At 47.0% G+C, this 19,906-nt stretch overlaps 1 protein-coding gene across 1 annotated transcript in view; it reads right to left on the bottom strand.

The window, feature by feature from the left end:
• Positions 1-19,906, bottom strand: part of ptprn2 (protein tyrosine phosphatase receptor type N2) — a 1,205,047-nt gene that overhangs the window by 1,091,561 nt on the left and 93,580 nt on the right. Inside the window, exon 2 of the mRNA XM_070881617.1 lies at positions 5,329-5,379. Within this exon, the coding sequence (XP_070737718.1) occupies positions 5,329-5,379 (51 nt within the window). The remainder of the gene's footprint in view (positions 1-5,328; positions 5,380-19,906) is intronic.

The following is a 19,906-nucleotide window of genomic DNA, read 5'->3' as shown; positions in this document are numbered from 1 at the left end:
CCAGGGGGGCAACATACCATCCTGGAGTCTCGGTTGCGGCCGCAGAAACGCCTATCTATTCCCCTCACCATTGAATCCCCAATCACTATCGCTCTCCCACTCTTTTTCCTGCCCTCCTGTGCAGCAGAGCCAGCCACGGTGCCATGAACTTGGCAGCTGCTGCCCTCCCCTGATGAGTCATCCCCCTCAACAGTACCCAAAGCGGTGTATCTGTTTTGCAGGGGGATGACCACAGGGGACTCCTGCACTACCTTCCTTGCACTGCTCTTCCTCTTGGTCTTCCATTCCCTATCTGGCTGTGGACCCTTTCCCTGCGGTACGACCAACTCGCTACACGTGATACTCACGTCATTCTCAGCATCGTGGATGCTCCAGAGTGAATCCACCCTCAGCTCCAACTCCGCAACGCGGACCGTCAGGAGCTTGAGGTGGATACACTTCCCGCAGATATAGTCGTCAGGGACACTGGTGTCGTCCCCGAGTTCCCACATGGTACAGGAGGAGCATAACACCCGACCGAGCTCTCCTGCCATGACTTAACCCTTAGATACACTTAAATTGGCAACAACAATGTTAAAAGTTACTCACTGATTTAGAAGAGAAAAAAGAAAAACTACTCACCAATCACCAGCCAATCACTTACCCTCTTGGCTATGACGTCACCTTTTGATTTCTTTCTACTTCTTTTTTGCCTTCTCCCTGTAGCTGCACAAGTACGCCTTTTATAGGCCTCTCCACGCACCTCCTCGACGCTGCTCCCGACTGCCGCCGACGCTAGCCCCGGACTCCCTGCTGTGCCTTTTATAGGCCTCTCCACGCACCTCCTCGACGCTGCTCCCGACTGCCGCCGACGCTAGCCCCGGACTCCCTGCTGTGCCTTTTATAGGCCTCTCCACGCACCTCCTCGACGCTGCTCCCGACTGCCGCCGACGCTAGCCACAGTCTGCTGCTGGTGGAGGGGTGGATATTAAGTCTAGTAGCAGTGGTGCCTAACAAGTGGACTGCTCTGTTCTGGATGCTGTCAAACTTCTTGAGTGTTGTTGCAGTTGCATCCCTCTGGCAAGTGAAAGTATTCCATAATGCTCCTGACATGAGTAATATAGATGGTAGAGAATTTTATGGGCTTACACTGGAGCCTTGTCTCTTGTCTCCATTCACTGAGTCCCATCATGTTTGAGTGTGGGATGTTCACGATCCTCCTTTCCCACTTAGTTGCCTACTACCATCCATGGCTGTTTGTGGTTGGGATACAGAGCTTTGCTCTGCTCCGTTGGATGTGAGACCACTTAGCTCTGTCTGTAGCCTGCTGATTTTGGAGTTTAGCGTGCAGACAGCTTTATGTTGTAGCTTCACTCGCTCAGTATCTCACTCTAAGGTATGCCTGATCTTGGCCCTGGCACACTCTTCAACATTATCCATTGAACTAAACTGGTCTCCCAGCTTGATGGAGCAGTCAGAGATGCGTCAGTCGGCTACCTCGGTCAGTGGTGGTATTACCGAGCCATTCTTGGTGGTGCACACTGACGTCCTCCACCCAGAGTACATTCTGCGTCCTTGCTTCCCTCAGTGCTTCCTCGATGTGGTGTTCAACACGGCCTTATTAGGCTTGAAGCCATGAGACCTCCTCGAGTTTCGAATCAATGTTGAGGACTTTCAGGGCCTCACCCACCTGACTGTAGACCATTACAGCTCCGCCCTTGGTAACACAGGATGGTGATTGAGAAGTCTGAGCACAACCATATCAGGCTGTTGTTTGATTACTCTGTGGGGCAACTCTCCCAACTTGGGCATTAATCCTCAGGTGTTAGTGTGGAGGGTTTGCAGGATTGACTAAAATGGGATTACCAGAGTGTTGCCCTGATCTGATGCCTGGGTCATTGCTGATAGGTCAGTCCCAAATTTAGCTTGTGATTCTGTTCTGTAGCGATTGTTCTGTAACTGAGTGGCTTGCTAGGCCATGTCAGAGAAACATAGAAACAAAGAAAATAGACGCAGGAGTAGGCCATTCGTAATTTCAAGCCTGCACCACCATTCAATATGATCATGGCTGATCATGCAACTTCAGTACCCCACTCCTGCCTTCTCTCCATACGCCCTGATCCCTTTAGCCATAAGGGTCACATCTAACTCCATCTTGAATATATCCAACGAACTGGACTCAACAACTTTCTGTGGTAGAGAATTCCATAGGTTCACAATTCTTTGGGTGAAAATGTTTCTCCTCATCTCGGTCCTATATGGCTTACCCCTTATCCTTAGACTATGTCCCCTGATTCTGGACTTCCCCAATATCGGAAACATTCTTCCTGCATCTAACCTGTCCAATCCCGTCAGAATGTTATATGTTTCTATGATATCCTCTCTCATTCTTCTAAATTCCAGTGAATACAAGCCTAGTCGATCCAGTCTTTCTTCATTTGTCAGTCCTGCCATCCCAGGAATCAGTCTGGTGAACCTTCGCTGCACTCCCTCAATAGCAAGAATGTCCTTCCTCAGATTAGGAGACCAAAACTGCACATAATATTCAAGGTGTGGTCTCACCAAGGCCCTGTACAACTGCAACAAGACCTTCCTGCTCCTGTGCTCAAATCCTCTCACTATGAAGGCCAACATGCCATTTGCTTTCTTTGCTGCCTGCTGTACCTGCATGCCAACCTTCAATGACTGATGTACCATGACACCTAGGTCTCGTTGCACCTCCCCTTTTCCTAATCTGTCACTATTCAGATAATAATCTGCCTTCCTATTTTTGCCACCAAAGTGGATAACCTCACACTTATCCACATTATACTGCATCTGCCATGTATTTGCCCACTCACCTAACCTGTCCAAGTCCCTCTGCAGCCACCCAGCTTAGTGTCATCTGCAAACTTGGAGATATTACATTCAATTCCTTCATCTAAATCATTAATGTACATGGTAAATAGCTGGGGTCCCAGCACTGAGCCCTGTGGCACCCCACTAGTCACTGCCTGCCATTCTGAAAAGAACGCATTTATCCCGACTCTCTGCTTCCGGTCTGCCAACCAGTTCTCTATCCACGTCAGTACATTACCCCCAATACCATGTGCTTTAATTTTGCACAAGAATCTCTTGTGTGGGACCGTGTCAAAAGCCTTTTGAAAGTCCAAATACACCACATCCACTGGAGAACATTAAGGGGCCGAAATTGCCCCTTTCCTTAAGGTTTCTTAACACCGAAAAGCGGCGGCCACATTGCAGAGTGCAAAGGCCGGCGTCTTTTCGTGTAATGGCCGCCATTATCAAAATTCCGCACCCGTCTTATCCCAGCAGTGACCCGGTCGCCCCCCCCCCCACCGCTGCCAATCCGTGTTAAGTGGGTCATAACAGAGCGCACGGCCGATCTACACCCTCCACGACGAAATTCTGCGGTAAAAATTTTCAGCCCACCAAAACAAGCGATGCCAAAACAAGCTTTTTCCCTGTAGTCTAGTGACGCTGTGGCCTTCTGCTATGGTGCTGCGGCTCCCCTTAAAGGGGAGGACCGACTGCCACTGCCGCCATGTTTATTTTTGTCGGTCGACTGCCATGGCAGCCCGACAGTTATGCCATCGTGTTTGGCCGGGCCGCCAATAGGCAACCTGGCACCTCCCTGGTGGCCCAGTAGGCCAAAGTTTTAAAATCGCGAAGACTTTCCTCTAAGTGAATTCGGTGAATTAAGTAATTGTGGCAAGCACTCCGCACCTTCCCCCCGCCCCCCCCCGCCAACTACCACCCCTCAGGTGTTGCCACCACCGAGTATCCACCCCCATTCAGAGCGACTTCCCGATCCGAGTTAAAAATAACAAAGAGCGGAATTTCGCTCAAGAGGCAACCTCAACCACCATGGCGGTAAAAACACATGGGGGGGGGGGGGGGGGGGCAATTTCGACCCCAAAGAGTCAACCACAGATTATCGGACTGAAGTCACGTGTAGACTAGACCAGGTAAGACATTAGTAAACCAGTTTGCTTTTACAACAATGCAGCAGCTTGGATTATCATTTCACCTGTTACTGGCCCATGAATTACCAGATTGATTGAATTCAATTTCACAACTGCCATGGTGGGACTTGAACTTCCAACTGGGTAAGCTAGTTAAGTACCGTGACCACTCCAATACCATACTTTGACTCAAGGTTAATGGGTAGATAATCACAGACTCTGCTGCATGTCCACAATTTGTTGAGATGGGCTCCTTCAATTACTGGGTTACAGAATTATTTTACAGTTCCATGGACACTCTCTGGCACCTTGTCCAACTGACCATTATCCATACGTGAGATGGACAGCAAGTGATGGTAGGCATTTCAACATGGACACCATTAGAGCTCAACCCTAACCTGTTCACCGCCCTACCACAATTATACAGGACATTGGTGAGGCCACACCTGGAGTACTGTGAACAGTTCTGGTCTTCTTACCTAAGGAAATACATACTTGCCTTAAGAGGGAGTGCAACGAAGGTTTACTAGACTGGTTCCTGGGATGAGGGGATTGCCCTATGAGGAGAGATTGTGTAGACTAGGCCTATATTCCCTAGAGTTTAGAAGAATGAGAAATGATCTCATTGAAAAAATAAAAGGGGCTTGACAGGGATAATGCTGAGAAAATGTTTCCCCTGGCTGAGGAATCTAGAACACGGGGTCACAGTTTCAGAATAAGCGGTCGGCCATTTAGGACTGAGATGAGGAGAAATTTCTTCACTCAAAGAGAATCTTTGGAATTCTCTAACCCAGAGAGCTGTGGATGCTCAGTCGTTATATTCAAGTCAGAGGTTGACACATTTTTGGGAACTAAGGAAATTAAGGAATATGGGGATAATGCGGGAAGGTGGAGTTGATGTAGATTGGCCATGATCTTGCTGAATGGCGGAGCAGGTTCGAAGGGCAAAATAGCCTACTCCTGCTCCTATTTCTTATGTCCTTCAAACAACACACGCGCCTTCAGCAGGTGTCACTAGATAGCATACAGGAGCAGAAACCCAGGCTGATTTTCACCTACACAACTTAGGGCTGCCGAGGTCAATTGTCTTGCCTAAACCACCAAACTTTGCTGAGTTTAGCTAACTCATGACAGGCGAGGAATCAGACCTGAGATCTACCTGGTCTGTTTGGCTCGATTGCTCAGTGGATATACTCCGAGCCGTTGGAGAGCCAAAGGATTACTTCTAACATACCACTGAAACTATACAGCTCATGGTGAAAACTGCAGCAATAGGTTAAAGTGGGTAAACACACAGTAATCTGAGGCTGGCAATCATCACCGAAACTCATCAATCTGGCATCTGCAAGTACAAACAACCTCGTGAGGTGTAGAAATGACTCACCGTTTACACAAATCTCATAGGGCTTGCACACATCAGCTTCAAACAAGCAACCTGCAAGAGAACAGAAGTAAATCCATTACAAATACGATTAAATTCAGTAACTGCAGACAGACTAGTCACCAAATAACTTCAGAAACAAGCATTTTGTTAAATATAATTTCTGGCATATATCCATTAAAACTGTGCTTGACTGAGAAACGTTTTTTATTGCAATTTTCTTTAGAACTCATATATTCTTTTTCCAATTTTCTCCCCTCCGCTCTTATCATTAATCAGTAATTTTAAGAGGGAGTTGGACAGACATTTGACGAGGTAATTGTAGTGTATAAAGTCAGACTGAACACTGTGAGCTCAAAGTGAAGTGTGACCTTAGTCTTTTATTGCAGGTCTCCAGTGTGCCTCTGCAACCTATGAAGCCTCCTTAAATACCTGTGGGATCCCTTGGGACTCCAGGGGATGCACCCTCTGGTGGCTGTACAGAGTAAATTCAAGATTACATATATAACAGTAATCAACTGAAGGATATAGGTCATGAACTGTGTTTTATGTTTTTGAACTCTGAGGCTCGATGATCTTTTCTGGTCCTGTACACTCCTGTCTTCCGAACACCACTGTATTTCAATGGACTCTATTTCCAAAACATCTCTCTTTCTCCATAGTGTTTGCGATTGTTTATCCTTCTTTCCATTTTAAACTGGAGCGTTTTTTTTTTGTTGGTGTTCCTCAACATCTGCAACATGCAGCAATGCATCTGCTATTTTGGGAGGGGTTTCAAATATTAAAATATTTAAGACCTAATGGCCGAGATGCTGAAACTCAAAAAGCATAAGACCTCTCCAACCCTTCCCACCACCACTGCATCCAGCAGAGTAATGGAGTAATAGCTCATCCATCCAGAAAGAACTAATTCAATGCTCCCCCACTGGCCCGCCCCCTTCCCCTCCGTATCTAGTTTCTGAAAATTCCAGGATATTTGCCTCCACTATTACACCTGGATGTCCACTCTGCACTGATCTTCTTTCTGGCATCATAATCTCAAGTCAGAACTTTCTGCAATTGAACACTTGGAAATCAAATAGAAAGAAAGGCTTTCATTTATCTAGGGCCTTTCGCAACCTCAGGGCCTCCCAAAACGCTTTACAGCCAATGAAGTACTTTTGATGTGTAGTCACTGTTGTAATGCAGGAAACGCAGCCGCCAACTGTGCACAGTAAGGTCCCACAAACAACAATGTGATAATGACCAGATAATCTGTTTTTAGTGATGCTGATTGAGGGATAAATATTGGCCAGAACACCGTGGATAACTCTTCGAAATAGTGCCATGGGATCTTTTACATCCACTCGAGAGGGCAGACGGGGCCTCAGTTTATCGTCTCATCTAAAAGACGGCACCTCCGACAGTGCAGCACTCCCTCAGTAATGCATCTTACTCAGCGTCTGCCAAAAGTTCCATACCCTTGTCCCAACTTTATCTCCCTCCTCAACATTCATCAGATGATTGTTTGACCGGTGTCCAGCTTCAAACCTCATTCTATCAACAAGACTTGTGGAACATTGCCCGCCTCCTACCCTACTTCATTCTACCAGTGCTAAAATCCTTATCCATGCTTTCATTAACCAGAGACTTGACTTCCCCGATGCCTTCCTCACTAGTCTACTAATCTCAGCCGTACACAAACTCCAACTCGTCCAATTCTCTACCACCTCACAAACTGCCCTGCATGAACTCTCGTTCACCCAAAGCCTCATCCTTGCCAATTTCCATTGGCTATCTGTCCCAATGCACTAAATTCAAAATATCCATGTCCTTGTCTTCAAATCCCTCCACCTATGTAACATTGCCCATCTCCCAAGCCTGTTCCAGGCGTTGCAACGTATCCCATGCCCTCTGGCTTTCTATGCAATCCTCTCCTGTTGCTTCTCCATCAGTGACACTGACATTACCCATCTTAGAACATTCGTCCTAAATTTCTCAATCTGCTAATTCTCTCCCTGCTTTTAAAATTTACATTCAATTCATTTCTACTGTTCTTTCAGACATGTGTCCTAACTCGTCATTTGTTCTGTAAGTTGCTGTTATCAGCCCTGAAGTTGTCATTTTTACCCCATTTCAATTTGCGTCCTGTTGTCCTGCTGTCGTTCCCATCTTTTCCCCCAGTGCTAGAGCTGCACAGTTCTCAAAAACATGAACAAGATCGACTTAATTTCAGAAACCCGACACAATACTTTGTAGCACTGAAAATACTCAACCAAGGAGCATGGGTGGGTACCCGGGTAATGAATCCCACTTTGGAAAGGGCAGAATGGGGATTAAAAGCAATCAGCAGAAAATATGCTTACAAAGATGATCTGGAAATGAAGGCAATAGGACGTTGGTGTTGAGGGCAAGTAAAGAGACATATAAAAGCCAGCAGTTCAGAGACAGTAGAGCTAACAGAAACATGGCCTAGATAAGAAGCTGAGAGGAACAGCACAATAGTTGAAATGACCATGATCTACTTATTGTTTTTCTTGCCCTCTCCTCCCCACTTCCTGAACACTCCTGAACCATTCACTATTGCCCAACAGAGAATGGACAGGCTTTCTAGCGGCATGTTTTTGGCAGTAATGCCTGATATGTCCTTATGATACAGTATAAATGCACACGAGGCCCATACTTGAGAGAAGGTCACTCTGTGACCAGTTACCTTTATTACCAAGACCTCAAGTGATGAAGGTGGGTGGAGCTTCCCCTTTTATACCTGAAAGTGCAGGTTAGGAGTGTCTCCTACAAGTTTGCCCCTTGTGGTTAATGTTCCCAAGGTGTATAACTTAGGTCAGCTTATACACGGGTTACAATGATAGTTGAATACATGACATCAGCTCCCCCCCAAAGTCTTATTGGGATCACAGGTTAAGTCTCTCTGGTGGTTTATGCTCCCTTGTAGAGCCCCTGAGTTGGGGCCCCGGTTGTTGGGCGCTGGCCTGAGTGTCTGCTGTTTGCGGTGCTTCAGGCCTGTCCGGACTGCCCACAGTGACTGGGCTCTCCTCCACTTGGTTCCGGTGTTCAGTCACCTGTGGTGAAGTAAACTCTACGTCGTGTTCTTCCTCTGCTTCTTCTATGGGGTTGCTGAACCTCTTTTTTGTTTGATCCACGTGTTTGCGGCAGATTTGTCCATTGGTAAGTTTAACTACCAAAACCCTATTCCCCTCTGGCAATCACAGTGCCTGCAAGCCATTTGGGCCCTGCAGCGTAATTAAGGACAAAAACAGGGTCATTGACATCAATACATCGCGCCCTCGCATTCCTGTCATGGTAGTCACATTATGACTGACACCTGCTCTCAACAATTTCTTTCATAGTAGGGTGTATAGGGGATAACTTGGTTTTGAGCGTCCTTTTCATTAGCAGCTCTGCGGGTGGGACCCCTGTGAGCGAGTGTGGTCGGGATCTATTGGCCAACAGGAGGAGTGATAAGTGACTTTGTAGGGAACCCCCTTGGATTCTGAGCATCCCCTGTTTGATTATCTGCACTGCTCGTTCCGCCTGGCCGTTTGAGGCCGGCTTGAATGGTGTAGTTCTGACATGGTTGAAGTCCTGGAATTCAGTGCTTGTGAAGCACGGGCCATTGTTGCTGACCAAGACATCCGGTAGACCATGGGCGGTGAACATTGCCCGTAGACTTTCTACCACGGCAGAAGATGTGCTGGAATTTAAAATAGCACATTCAATCCATTTGGAGTAGGCGTCTACTGCAACCAAAAAGATTTTTCCCATGAAATGACCTGCGTAGTCCACATGGATGCGTGACCATGGCTTGGCAGGCCAGGACCAGGGGCTAAGGAGGGCTTCCATGGGTGCGTTGCCCAGCTGAGCACATATGTTGCACCTGCGAACACAAAGTTCCAGGTCTGCATCTATCCCTGGCCACCAAACGTGTGACCTGGCAATTGCCTTCATCATGACAATGCCCGGGTGCTCATTGTGAAGTTCTCTGATAAACACCTCTCTGCCCCTCTGGGGCATGACTACTCGGTTTCCCCACAGTAGGCAATCGGCCTGAATCGAGAGTTCATCCTTGCGCCTATGAAACAGTTTAAATTCCTCAGGGCATGCCCCGTACGTGGCTGCCCAGTCCCCATTCAGGACACATTTCTTAACTAAAGACAGTAGCGGGTCTTTATTTGTCCAGACTTTAATCTGACAGGCTGTCACAGGTGAGCCTTCACTTTCGAAAGCTTCAACAGCCATGACCATCTCAGCATCATGCTCAGTTACCCCTTCAGTGGTGGCTAGTGGGAGCCTGCTGAGTGCATCGGCGCAGTTTTCAATGCCCGGTCTGTGCCAAATTATATAGTCATAGGCGGCTAACGTAAGTGCCCACCTCTGTATGCGGGCCGACGCATTCGCATTTATGGCCTTGTTGTCGGCGAAAGGGACGTTAGGGGTTTGTGATCTGTCTCCAGCTCAAATTTTCTGCCAAACAGGTACTGGTGCATTTTTTTTACTGCATATACACATACTAGCGCTTCCTTTTCTACCATCCTGTAGCCCTTTTCTGCCTGGGACTGACTTCTGGAGGCATAAGCTACCGGCTATAACTGACTATTGGCATTCACATGCTGCAACACACACCCGACCACATAGGACGACCCATCGCACATTAGAACAAGTTTCTTACCCAGGTTATAAAACGTTAACAGTTTGTTGGACCATAACAAGTTGCGTTCTCTATCAAAAGCCCTTTCCTGGCTGTCCCCCCAGACCCAATCGCGACCTTTGCGTAGGAGCACATGTAGCGGCTCTAACAGCGTGCTCAATTTGGGAAGAAAGTTACCAAAATAGTTCAGGAGCCCCAGGAACGAACGCAGCTCCGTCGTGTTACAGGGTCTGGGTGCTCTCTGGATCGCTTCCGTTTTGGACGCAGTGGGTCTGATCCCGTCTGCTGCTACCCTCATCCCCAAGAATTCTACATCTGGAGCTAAGAAGACGCACTTCGCCTTTTTCAGTCGCAGCCCTACCCGGTCCAGTCTGCGTAGCACCTCCTCCAGGTTGTGGAGGTGTTCTTCAGTATCGCGACCCGTGATGAGGATGTCGTCTTGAAAAACCACCGTCCTTGGAATCGACTTGAGGAGGCTTTCCATATTTCTCTGAAAGATCGCGGCGGCCGAACGGACATCTGTTATACTCAAACAACCCCTTGTGTGTCGTGATAGTGGTCAGCTTCTTCAACTCACTCGCCAGCTCCTGGGTCATGTAAGCTGAGGTCAGATCCAATTTTGAAAAATGTTTGCCATCGGATATCGTCGCAAAGAGGTCCTCCGCTCTCGGTAGCAGGTACTGGTCTTGGATTGACACCCGATTGATGGTGGCCTTGTAATCGCCACATATCCTGACTGACCCATCCGCCTTGAGCACCGGCACAATTGGGCTCGCCCAGTCACTGAATTCAACTGGCGAGATGATGCCTTCCCTCAGCAGGTGGTCCAATTCGCCTTCTATCTTTTCCCGCATCACGTACGGCACCGCTCTGGCCTTGTGGTGTACTGGCCTGGCGTCCGGGTTTATGTGAATCACTACCTTGGTCCCCATGAAAGTGCCAATGCCGGGTTGAAATAATGTCCAGGACCTGTGAGCATGATACTCGCTCCACAGAATAAATTGCATTGACATCGCCCCATTTCCAGTTCATGACAGCAAGCCAACTCCTCCCCAGCAGTGCGGGACTGTCCCCCCAGGACAATCCAGAGTGGCAATCTGTTCTCCGAATCTTTGTGGGTCACGACTACCCTAGCACCGGAATGATCTCCTTTGTATATGTCCGTAGCTGTGCGTCAATCAGCAATAATTTTGGCCTCCTGGCCTTGGACATCCACAACTTGTCGAACTGTTTGATACTCATCAGGGACTGGCTGGCCCCAGTGTCTAGCTCCATTAATACCGGGATGCCATTAAGGAGCACTTTCAGCATTATCGGTGGCGTCCTGGTATATGAACTGTATATGTGCTCCACATCAACTCGCTGAACTTCAGCTTCCAGCAATTTCCCCCAGTATTCATCTGGCCTCCTAGGGCTTACATCGGGCCTGTCCTCCTCGTACATCAACCTGGCTGCAGGCTTCTTGCACATACGCGCCAAGTGACCGCTGACATTGCAGTTTCTGCAGGTATATTGCTGATACCTGCAAGCTCTGGCTGGGTGTTTGCCTCCACACCTCCAGCATGAGCTGGAGGCCCGTTGTTGGAAACAAAAGGTCCATTACCAGTCGATCGTCTCTGACTGTCTCTGTAACTGTCCTTAAGCACACCATTAACAGATGTTGATGGCCCCATTACTGGCCGCATTGTCCATTGCGATGGCATGAATCGCCGTTCAGCTAGCCATGGTCTCTGTTGAATTCCCCCTTTCGACTACATACTGGGGAATGTCCGATTGCCCTTGTCTGCCTAGAGAACTGTGTGCCGCGTTAACAATGTTGACTCCCTGGTCGTTTGCCGCATTTGAGCCAAGATTTTTGTCATACATCATTCTGGTCTCTTCCTCCCCTGAGATAAATGTCTGGGTTGTCAGAGCTGCCACTTCCAAGGTCAAATTTTTGGTATCAATCAGTTTCCTGAAAACCCCAGCGTGCCCGATGCCCTCAATAAAAAAGTCTTGCAGCATCTCTGCTCTGCATGCATCTGTGAACTTACATAGGCTCGCCAGTCGCCAGAGATCTGCCACGAAGTCAGGAAAGCTTTGCCCTTCTCGCCGCCGGTATGCGTGTAAAACTGGTGTCTCGCCATGTGCATGCTGCTCACCGGTTTAAGGTGTCCCCCAATCAACTTACTGAGCTCTTCGAACGACTTGTAAGTCGACTTCTCTGGCGCTAGAAGGTCCTTCATCAGGGAGTACGTCCTGGATCCACAAACCGTCAGGAGATGAGCCCTGCGTTTGTCGGCCGAATCCTGTGCCAACCATTCCTTAGTGACAAAACTTTGCTGTAGTCTCTCAATAAAGTCTCCCCAATCATCACCAACACAGTACCTCTCTTCTATGCTGCTAGTGGCCATGCTCACGTGGTTTAAATCCCAGTTTCTCATTGCCAATGATATGTCCTTACTATACAGTATAAATGAACACAAGGCCCATACTTGAGAGAAGGTCACTCTGTGACCAGTTACCTTTATTCCCAAGACCTGAAGTGATGAAGGTGGGTGGAGCTTCCCCTTTTATACCTGAAAGTCCAGGTTAGGAGTGTCTCCCACAAGTTCACCCCCTTGTGGTCAATGTTCTCAAGGTGTACAACTTCGGTCAGCTTATACATAGGTTACTATGATAGTTGAATACATGACAATGCCCTTTAACCAACTCCAAGGTGGTGCTTGAAAGTGCAATGCACACACTCTTTTCCCTGGAGAGAAAAAACTCGATATATGTCAACTGTTAGCGTTTCATGCTGACTTCAGTGTTTTTGAGGGCATGATGCATATGTCAGGATATGCTGATTAAAAAAAGTCATGAACAGATACCATTTCCCCTCATCGTCACGCCTACCAGAGCCCTGCTGCTAATGGAAGGGGTTTAGGCACTGCAGGATTGCTTGTGATAACTGGAGCAGTCCCCCAACGTGTGCAGTGGCTATGATCACTTGCACTAACAGCTGAACTCAGATAGGAGTGGCACTGAAGCAAGGGTGAGGAAAATTGAGGTCAAGGGAGAGGAAAGAAGCAAATGAATGAGAAGGATAGGAGATAATGAAGGGAAAACAGGAAGAACATAAGTGCATAAGAAATAGGAGCAGGAGTAGGCCATTTGGCCCCTCGAGCCTGCTCCGCCATTTAATAAGATCATGGCTGATCTCATCATGGTCTCAGCTCCACTTCCCTGCTTGCTCCCCATAACCTTTTATTCCCTTATCGCTCAAAAATCTGTCTATCGCCGCCTTAAATATATTCAATGAACCAGCCTCCACAGTTCTCTGGGACAGCGAATTCCAGAGTTACAATTCTCAGAGAAGAAATTCCTCCTCATCTCAGTATTAACTGGGTGGCCCCTTGTTCTGAGACTATGTCCCCTAGTTTTAGTTTCCTCTGAGTGGAAATATCCTCTCTGCATTCACCTTGTCGAGCCCCCTTATTATCTTATATGTTTTGATAAGATCACCTCCCATTCCTCTGAACTCCAGTGAATATAAGCACAACCTACTCAACCTATCTTCATAAGTCAACCCCCTCTTCTCCAGAATCAACCTAGTAAACCTTCTCTGAACAGCCTCCAATGCAAGTATATCCTTCCTTAAATACGGAGACCAAAACTGTACGCAGTACTCTAGGTGTGGCCTCACCAATACCCTGTACTGTTGTGGTAGGATTTTTTTGCTTTTATACTCTATTCCTCTTGCAAAAAGGCCAACATTCCATTTGCCTTCCTGATTACTTGCTGCTGCATACTAACTTTTTGTGTTTTGGGGGTAATATATTAAGCATGGATAGAAGATTGGCGAACTAATAGAAAACAGAGAGTCGGGATAAATGGTTAATTCTCGGGTTGGCAATCAATAACTAGTGGGGTGCCGCAGGGATCAGTGCTGGGACCCCTTCTATTTACCATCTATATTAACGACTTGGATGAAGGGACCGAGTGTAATGTGGCCAAGTTTGCTGATGATACAAAGATGGGAGGAAAATCAATATGTGAGGACACAAAAAACCTGCAAAAGAATATAGACAGGCTAAGTGAGTAGGCAACAATTTGGCAGATGGAGTATAATGTTGTAAAGTGTGAGCTTATACACTTTGGCAGAAAAAAATCGAAGAGCAAGTTATTATTTAAATGGAGAAAGATTGCAAAGTGCTGCAGTACAGCAGGACCTGGGGGTACTGGTGCATAAAACACAAAAGGATAGTATGCAAGTACAGCAAGTGATCAGGAAGGCCAATGGAATATTGGCCTTTATTGCAAAGGGGATGGAGTATAAAAGCAGGGAAGTCTTGCTACAGTTATACAGGGTGTTGATTGAGGCCACACCTGGAATACTGCGTACAGTTTTGGTTTCCATTTTTAAGAAAGGATATACTTGCTTTGGAGGCAGTTCAGAGAAGGTTCACTAGGTTGATTCTGGAGATGAGGGGGTTGACTTATGAGGAAAGATTGAGTAGGTTGGGCCTCTAGTCATTGGAATTCAGAAGAATGAGAGGTGATCTTATCGAAACAGATAAGATTATGAGGGGGCTTGACAATGTGAATGCAGAGAGGATGTTTCCATTGATGGGGGAGACTAGAACTAGGGACATAGTCTCAGAATAAGGGGCCGCCCATTTAAAACTGAGATGAAGAGGAATTTCTTCTCTCAGAGGGTTGTGAATCTGTGGAACTCGCTGCCTCAGACTACTGTGGAAGCCGGGACATTGAATAAATTTAAGACAGAGATCGACAGTTTCTTAACTGATAAGGGAATAAGGGGTTATGGGGAGTGGGCAGGGAAGTGGACTTGAGTCCATGATTGAATCAGCCATGACTGAATGGCAGGCAGTGACTAGTGGGGTACCGCAGGGTTCTGTGCTGGGGCTCCAGCTGTTTACATTATACATAAATGATTTAGACGAAGGGATTAAATGTAGTATCTCCAAATTTGCGGATGACACTAAGTTGGGTGGCAGTGTGAGCTGCGAGGAGGATGCTATGAGGCTACAGAGTGACTTGGATAGGTTAGGTGAGTGGGCAAATGCGTGGCAGATGAAGTATAATGTGGATAAATGTGAGGTTATCCACTTTGGTGGTAAAAACAGAGAGACAGACTATTATCTGAATGGTGACAGATTAGGAAAAGGGAAGGTGCAACGAGACCTGGGTGTCATGGTACATCAGTCATTGAAGGTTGGCATGCAGGTACAGCAGGCGGTTAAGAAAGCAAATGGCATGTTGGCCTTCATAGCGAGGGGATTTGAGTACAGGGGCAGGGAGGTGTTGCTACAGTTGTACAGGGCCTTGGTGAGGCCACACCTGGAGTATTGTGTACAGTTTTGGTCTCCTAACTTGAGGAAGGACATACTTGCTGTTGAGGGAGTGCAGCGAAGATTCACCAGACTGATTCCCGGGATGGTGGGACTGACCTATCAAGAAAGACTGAATCAACTGGGCTTGTATTCACTGGAGTTCAGAAGAGTGAGAGGGGACCTCATAGAAACGTTTAAAATTCTGACGGGTTTGGACAGGTTGGATGCAGGAAGAATGTTCCCAATGTTGGGGAAGTCCAGAACCAGGAGTCACAGTCTAAGGATAAGGGGTAAGCCATTTAGGACCGAGATAAGGAGAAACTTCTTCACCCAGAGAGTGGTGAACCTGTGGAATTCTCTACCACAGGAAGTAGTTGAGGCCAATTCACTAAATATATTCAAAAGGGAGTTAGATGAAGTCCTTACTACTCGGGGGATCAAGGGGTATGGCGTGAAAGCAGGAAGTGGGTACTGAAGTTTCATGTTCAGCCATGAACTCGTTGAATGGCGGTGCAGGCTAGAAGGGCTGAATGGCCTGCTCCTGTACCTATTTTCTATGTTTCTATGTACTGAATGGCGGAGCAGGCTCGAGGGGCCGTATGGCCCACTCCTGATCCTATTTCTTATGTTCTTATGTTTCATGCACAAGGACCCCCAGGTCCCTCTGTACTGCAGCACTTTGCAATTTTTCTCTATTTAAATTATAATTTGCTTTTCTATTTTTTCTGCCAAAGTGGATAACCTCACATTTTCCCACATTATAATCTATCTGCCAAATTTTTGCCCACTCACTTAGCCTGTCTATATCCCTTCGCAGAGTTCTTGTGTCCTCCTCACAATTTGCTCTCCCACGCATCTTTGTATCATCAGCAAACTTGGCTACATTACACTTGGTCCCTTCAGCCAAATCATTAATATAGATTGTAAATAGTTGAGGCCCCAGCACCGATCCCTGCTACACCCCATTAGTCACTGTTTGCCAACCAGAAAATGACCGATTTATCCCGACTTTCTGTTTTCTGTTAGTTAGCCAATCCTCTATCCATGCTAATATAAACGGCAATGGGAAAAAAATGTGGATAGAAGCTGAGAGTGGTGCTTGGAGGGAGGATGAGAGGAAGAGCTGGAAGCAATGCCTTTGGATGAGAGAGGAAGGAGAGTGCCAGCATAAACCGAGAATGCATTGTGAGGGAGAGTATCAGCATTAACCAATGTGTGGAGCGCGAGTGGCAGCATTAAGGGCTGTGGCGACTGATGGTCTGGTTGGTCTACTAAATTCTAAATGTTATTTAATAATTATGTTTTTTTTTTAAAAAAGATTAACAATCTATCGAATGTGAAGCTAAAATTGCTTAAAATCAACAAAAATGGCTCATTTTTAATGTAAAAATTCAAGGTTTCTCAGATCCCCCTAGAAGGGCATCACCAATTTTGTGCTTTCAACATTTGGATTTTCCTCGATTAAGTTTTCACATTGTGCTTTTGCTCCTCCAATATAAGTCATGGAATGGTGGGAATATCTACATCTTAAGTTACAAACCCAGTGAAACTACTTGTTTTCATACGTCACAGGTATACAGTCCAGGATGTTGTTGAGATGTCAGCTTTTGTAGGCTCTATCAGTTTTTTTTTAAAAGCTGTTGATTATCTTTTGCTGGGTTGTCACTTCACCTCCACTTGGCGCCTCTACAAGAATCTGCTCGAAATCAAGACCACATTATATTGCGAATCGTGGGTATTAACATGCACTCTACCGCTCCATGGTGTTACTAAGCAATGCACGAAACTCCTCCTCATCCTACATAATTACAAAACTAAGTACACGGCTACATTTAAGCCAGTTTCTGAAAAATGATGACTGATGAATAAATATTTCACAGACATCATTTAAGTAAGGGGCAACAGGGAAGTTGACTCCGACTGTGTGACTAAAGAGACATTCAGCAACTGCATGGCCAGTCTGATTAGAAACCAAAGTCAACAAAACAATCAATTCTGTTTCACCAAAAATACTTTGAATCTACAAAAATATCCTCAAAGTCTGACCTCTAACTCAAAAGGCAATCACTCAAACCATGACATATGTGGAACACCAGCAGCCATACGGAGCTTCGGAGACAGGTTTTTAAAAAAAATTGATCATCTCCCCAGGGTTTCGCACTACCTGAAGCCAAGTGGGTGAGTCGACAACTTGTTGCCAGGCCTCTGTCATTACCGATTTGAACTGGTTGCCGCAAAATGTGGAAAGCGACCTGGGGACAAATCCCTCTCTATACGCAGATCAATAATTGAGATTTGGTGTGCCAGCTTGGCACAGTTCGTAGCACTCTTGTCTCTCAGTCAAGAGGTTGTGGATTTGAATCAAAATCAAGGCTTGTGCACATATTCTAGGCTGAGGGAGTGCTGCAATTGTCAGAGATGCGGTCTTTCAGCTGAAACATTAAACTGAGGTTACCTTTTCAGGTCGATGTAAAAGATCCCACGATAACTATTTCCCTGGTGTCCTGGCCAACACTCACCAACATCACCAAAACATACCTCATTTGCTCTCCCAAAATAAAACAATAACGATTACACTTCAAAAGTAAGAAGTACTTTGGGATGTCCTGAGGAAGTGAAAGGTGTTACTGTGGAAGAGACTGCACCAAAGAAGAGAGAAATTAAAACTAAATTGAAACATACAATAAAACGAGGGTAAAAGCAAATCACAAGAAAGATAGAAAATGAAAGGGGCTAAAAGGGAATATGAAAAGAGACTATCAGATAATCTAAAAAAAATAAAATATCTAGTTATCAATGATGAAAGTATAGTGAAGATACCCTCTCACTTCTGAATCAGAGGGGAAGAAATTGGTCTGATTTGAGCCCCCCGCAGGCGCTAATGGAGCACTAAGGGCTTACCAACCGGGCTCGGCTAAACCACTGCCGCCTGCGAACGTCGCTGGCGGTTTTGCGCTGCCGCTATCGCTTATTGCCTCGCTCTCATGCGTCCCGGAGAACGTGACGTCATCCGGTGCGCTTCGCTCCGTTACCGCCCCGGACGCAATATTCGCATCCGCCCCCTGCAGGAGGCATTGTCACCTCGGTTGGCCGTTTGAGGAGCGCTATTTAAAAGGTAGTGGTGGTCAGGTAGGGCAAAATCTCTTTCTCCCCATTCTGGCGCCTCCTGCTTTCTTTTGCCCCCGCGAATGCTCAGCCCTGCACTCTCTTACAGTGCTTGGGGCTGCTATGCACATAGCGCAGGTGCCGTGGCCCAACAGATACAGCCTGAAGATTCATTCAACCCACCCTTGGCCCTTCCCTTAAGGGAGGGAAGGAGCCTGTAAGGACGGCAGCACTGCCCGAACATTGCTCAGTGCTCTGCCGATACCGCCCCTCTCACCCCCTTTAGCGCTCTAGGGAAAGTGGTAGCGCTTGATTTGGAGCACTAAAGTGAATGTTCCTGGGAGAAGCAAATCTTTTCCACCCGGTGATACATTTTCGCTTCCTGAAAAGTTATCGCCCCAAACGGGGCGCTATGCAATTTCTAGCGCAGAGAGTCATGGATTCAAGCCCCACTGCAGGACTTGGAAAAGAACGATCTGTAGATATGGCACGGTACAGGGTATGGTAACACTGGCAACCCAGTGTTCATGAGTCCATATTCCACCATGGCAAGTTATCAAACTGAATTCAACAAATCTGTTCATTGATGAACAAGCACCAAGAGAAATGATCATCAAACCTGCCAGACTTTTATAAAAACCTAATAGGTTTATTAATGTCCTTTCGAGCAGCAAACTGGCCACCCTTCCCTGGTCTAGCCCGCAAATGACTCCAATCCAACACTATGTATGTTAAAGCCCTCTGAAGTGGTCCAGCAAGCCACTCAGTTGAACAATTGTTTCAGGAAATATCAGACGGACCTCTAAGCAATGACCCTGGCATTCTATCAGGTCAAGACTCAGCTAATCCAACAGCAAGATCCTCCTCACAAATATCGAAAGACTGCTGCCGAAGTTGCGAGAACTGCCTCATACACTCATCAAGCAACCGCCAGATAAAGCTGTCATCACAGAGGCAAATCTATCAGCCAACATCCCACACTCCTCCATCACCCTCCCTGGGTATGTCCTGTCTCGCAGGAGGTGAGAGTACAGTGGTAAAGAGTTGGTTAGGTTGGCCTTGGAAGTCCTCATCATTGACTCTGAACCCTGTGATAGCTTCAGGTCAAAAGAGGCCAAAGATACCTCCTGCTGATAACCACCTACTGGCCCTACCATCAACTGAATTAGTATGTCACCGTGTTGAACACCACATGGAGGAAGCATTGAGGGAAGCAATAGCACAGAATGTACTCTGGGTGGGGGACTTCAAAGCTCACCACTGACCGAGCTGTGTGACTCCCGAACTTCAGGAAGCAGCGTGAGCTGGTGCAGGAAGGCGACTACTTGGAGAAGGGCGACTGGATTGTGCGTCACCAAAATCAAGGTCGCTGTTTGGAGCGTGGGCAGGTACAGCAGGAGAGGCAGCAAGCAGCAGAGGAACGGCGAGGTCGGGGCGAAGGAGCGGCGAGAGATTGTAGAGCGACGTGATCGGGGCCCAGGAGAGGCATGAGTTCGGGGCCCAGAAGAGGCGA

This window comes from Pristiophorus japonicus, chromosome 5 (genome assembly GCF_044704955.1).
Source record: "Pristiophorus japonicus isolate sPriJap1 chromosome 5, sPriJap1.hap1, whole genome shotgun sequence".
Lineage (NCBI taxonomy): Eukaryota > Metazoa > Chordata > Chondrichthyes > Pristiophoridae > Pristiophorus > Pristiophorus japonicus.
This window is presented reverse-complemented; position numbering and strand designations above follow the sequence as displayed.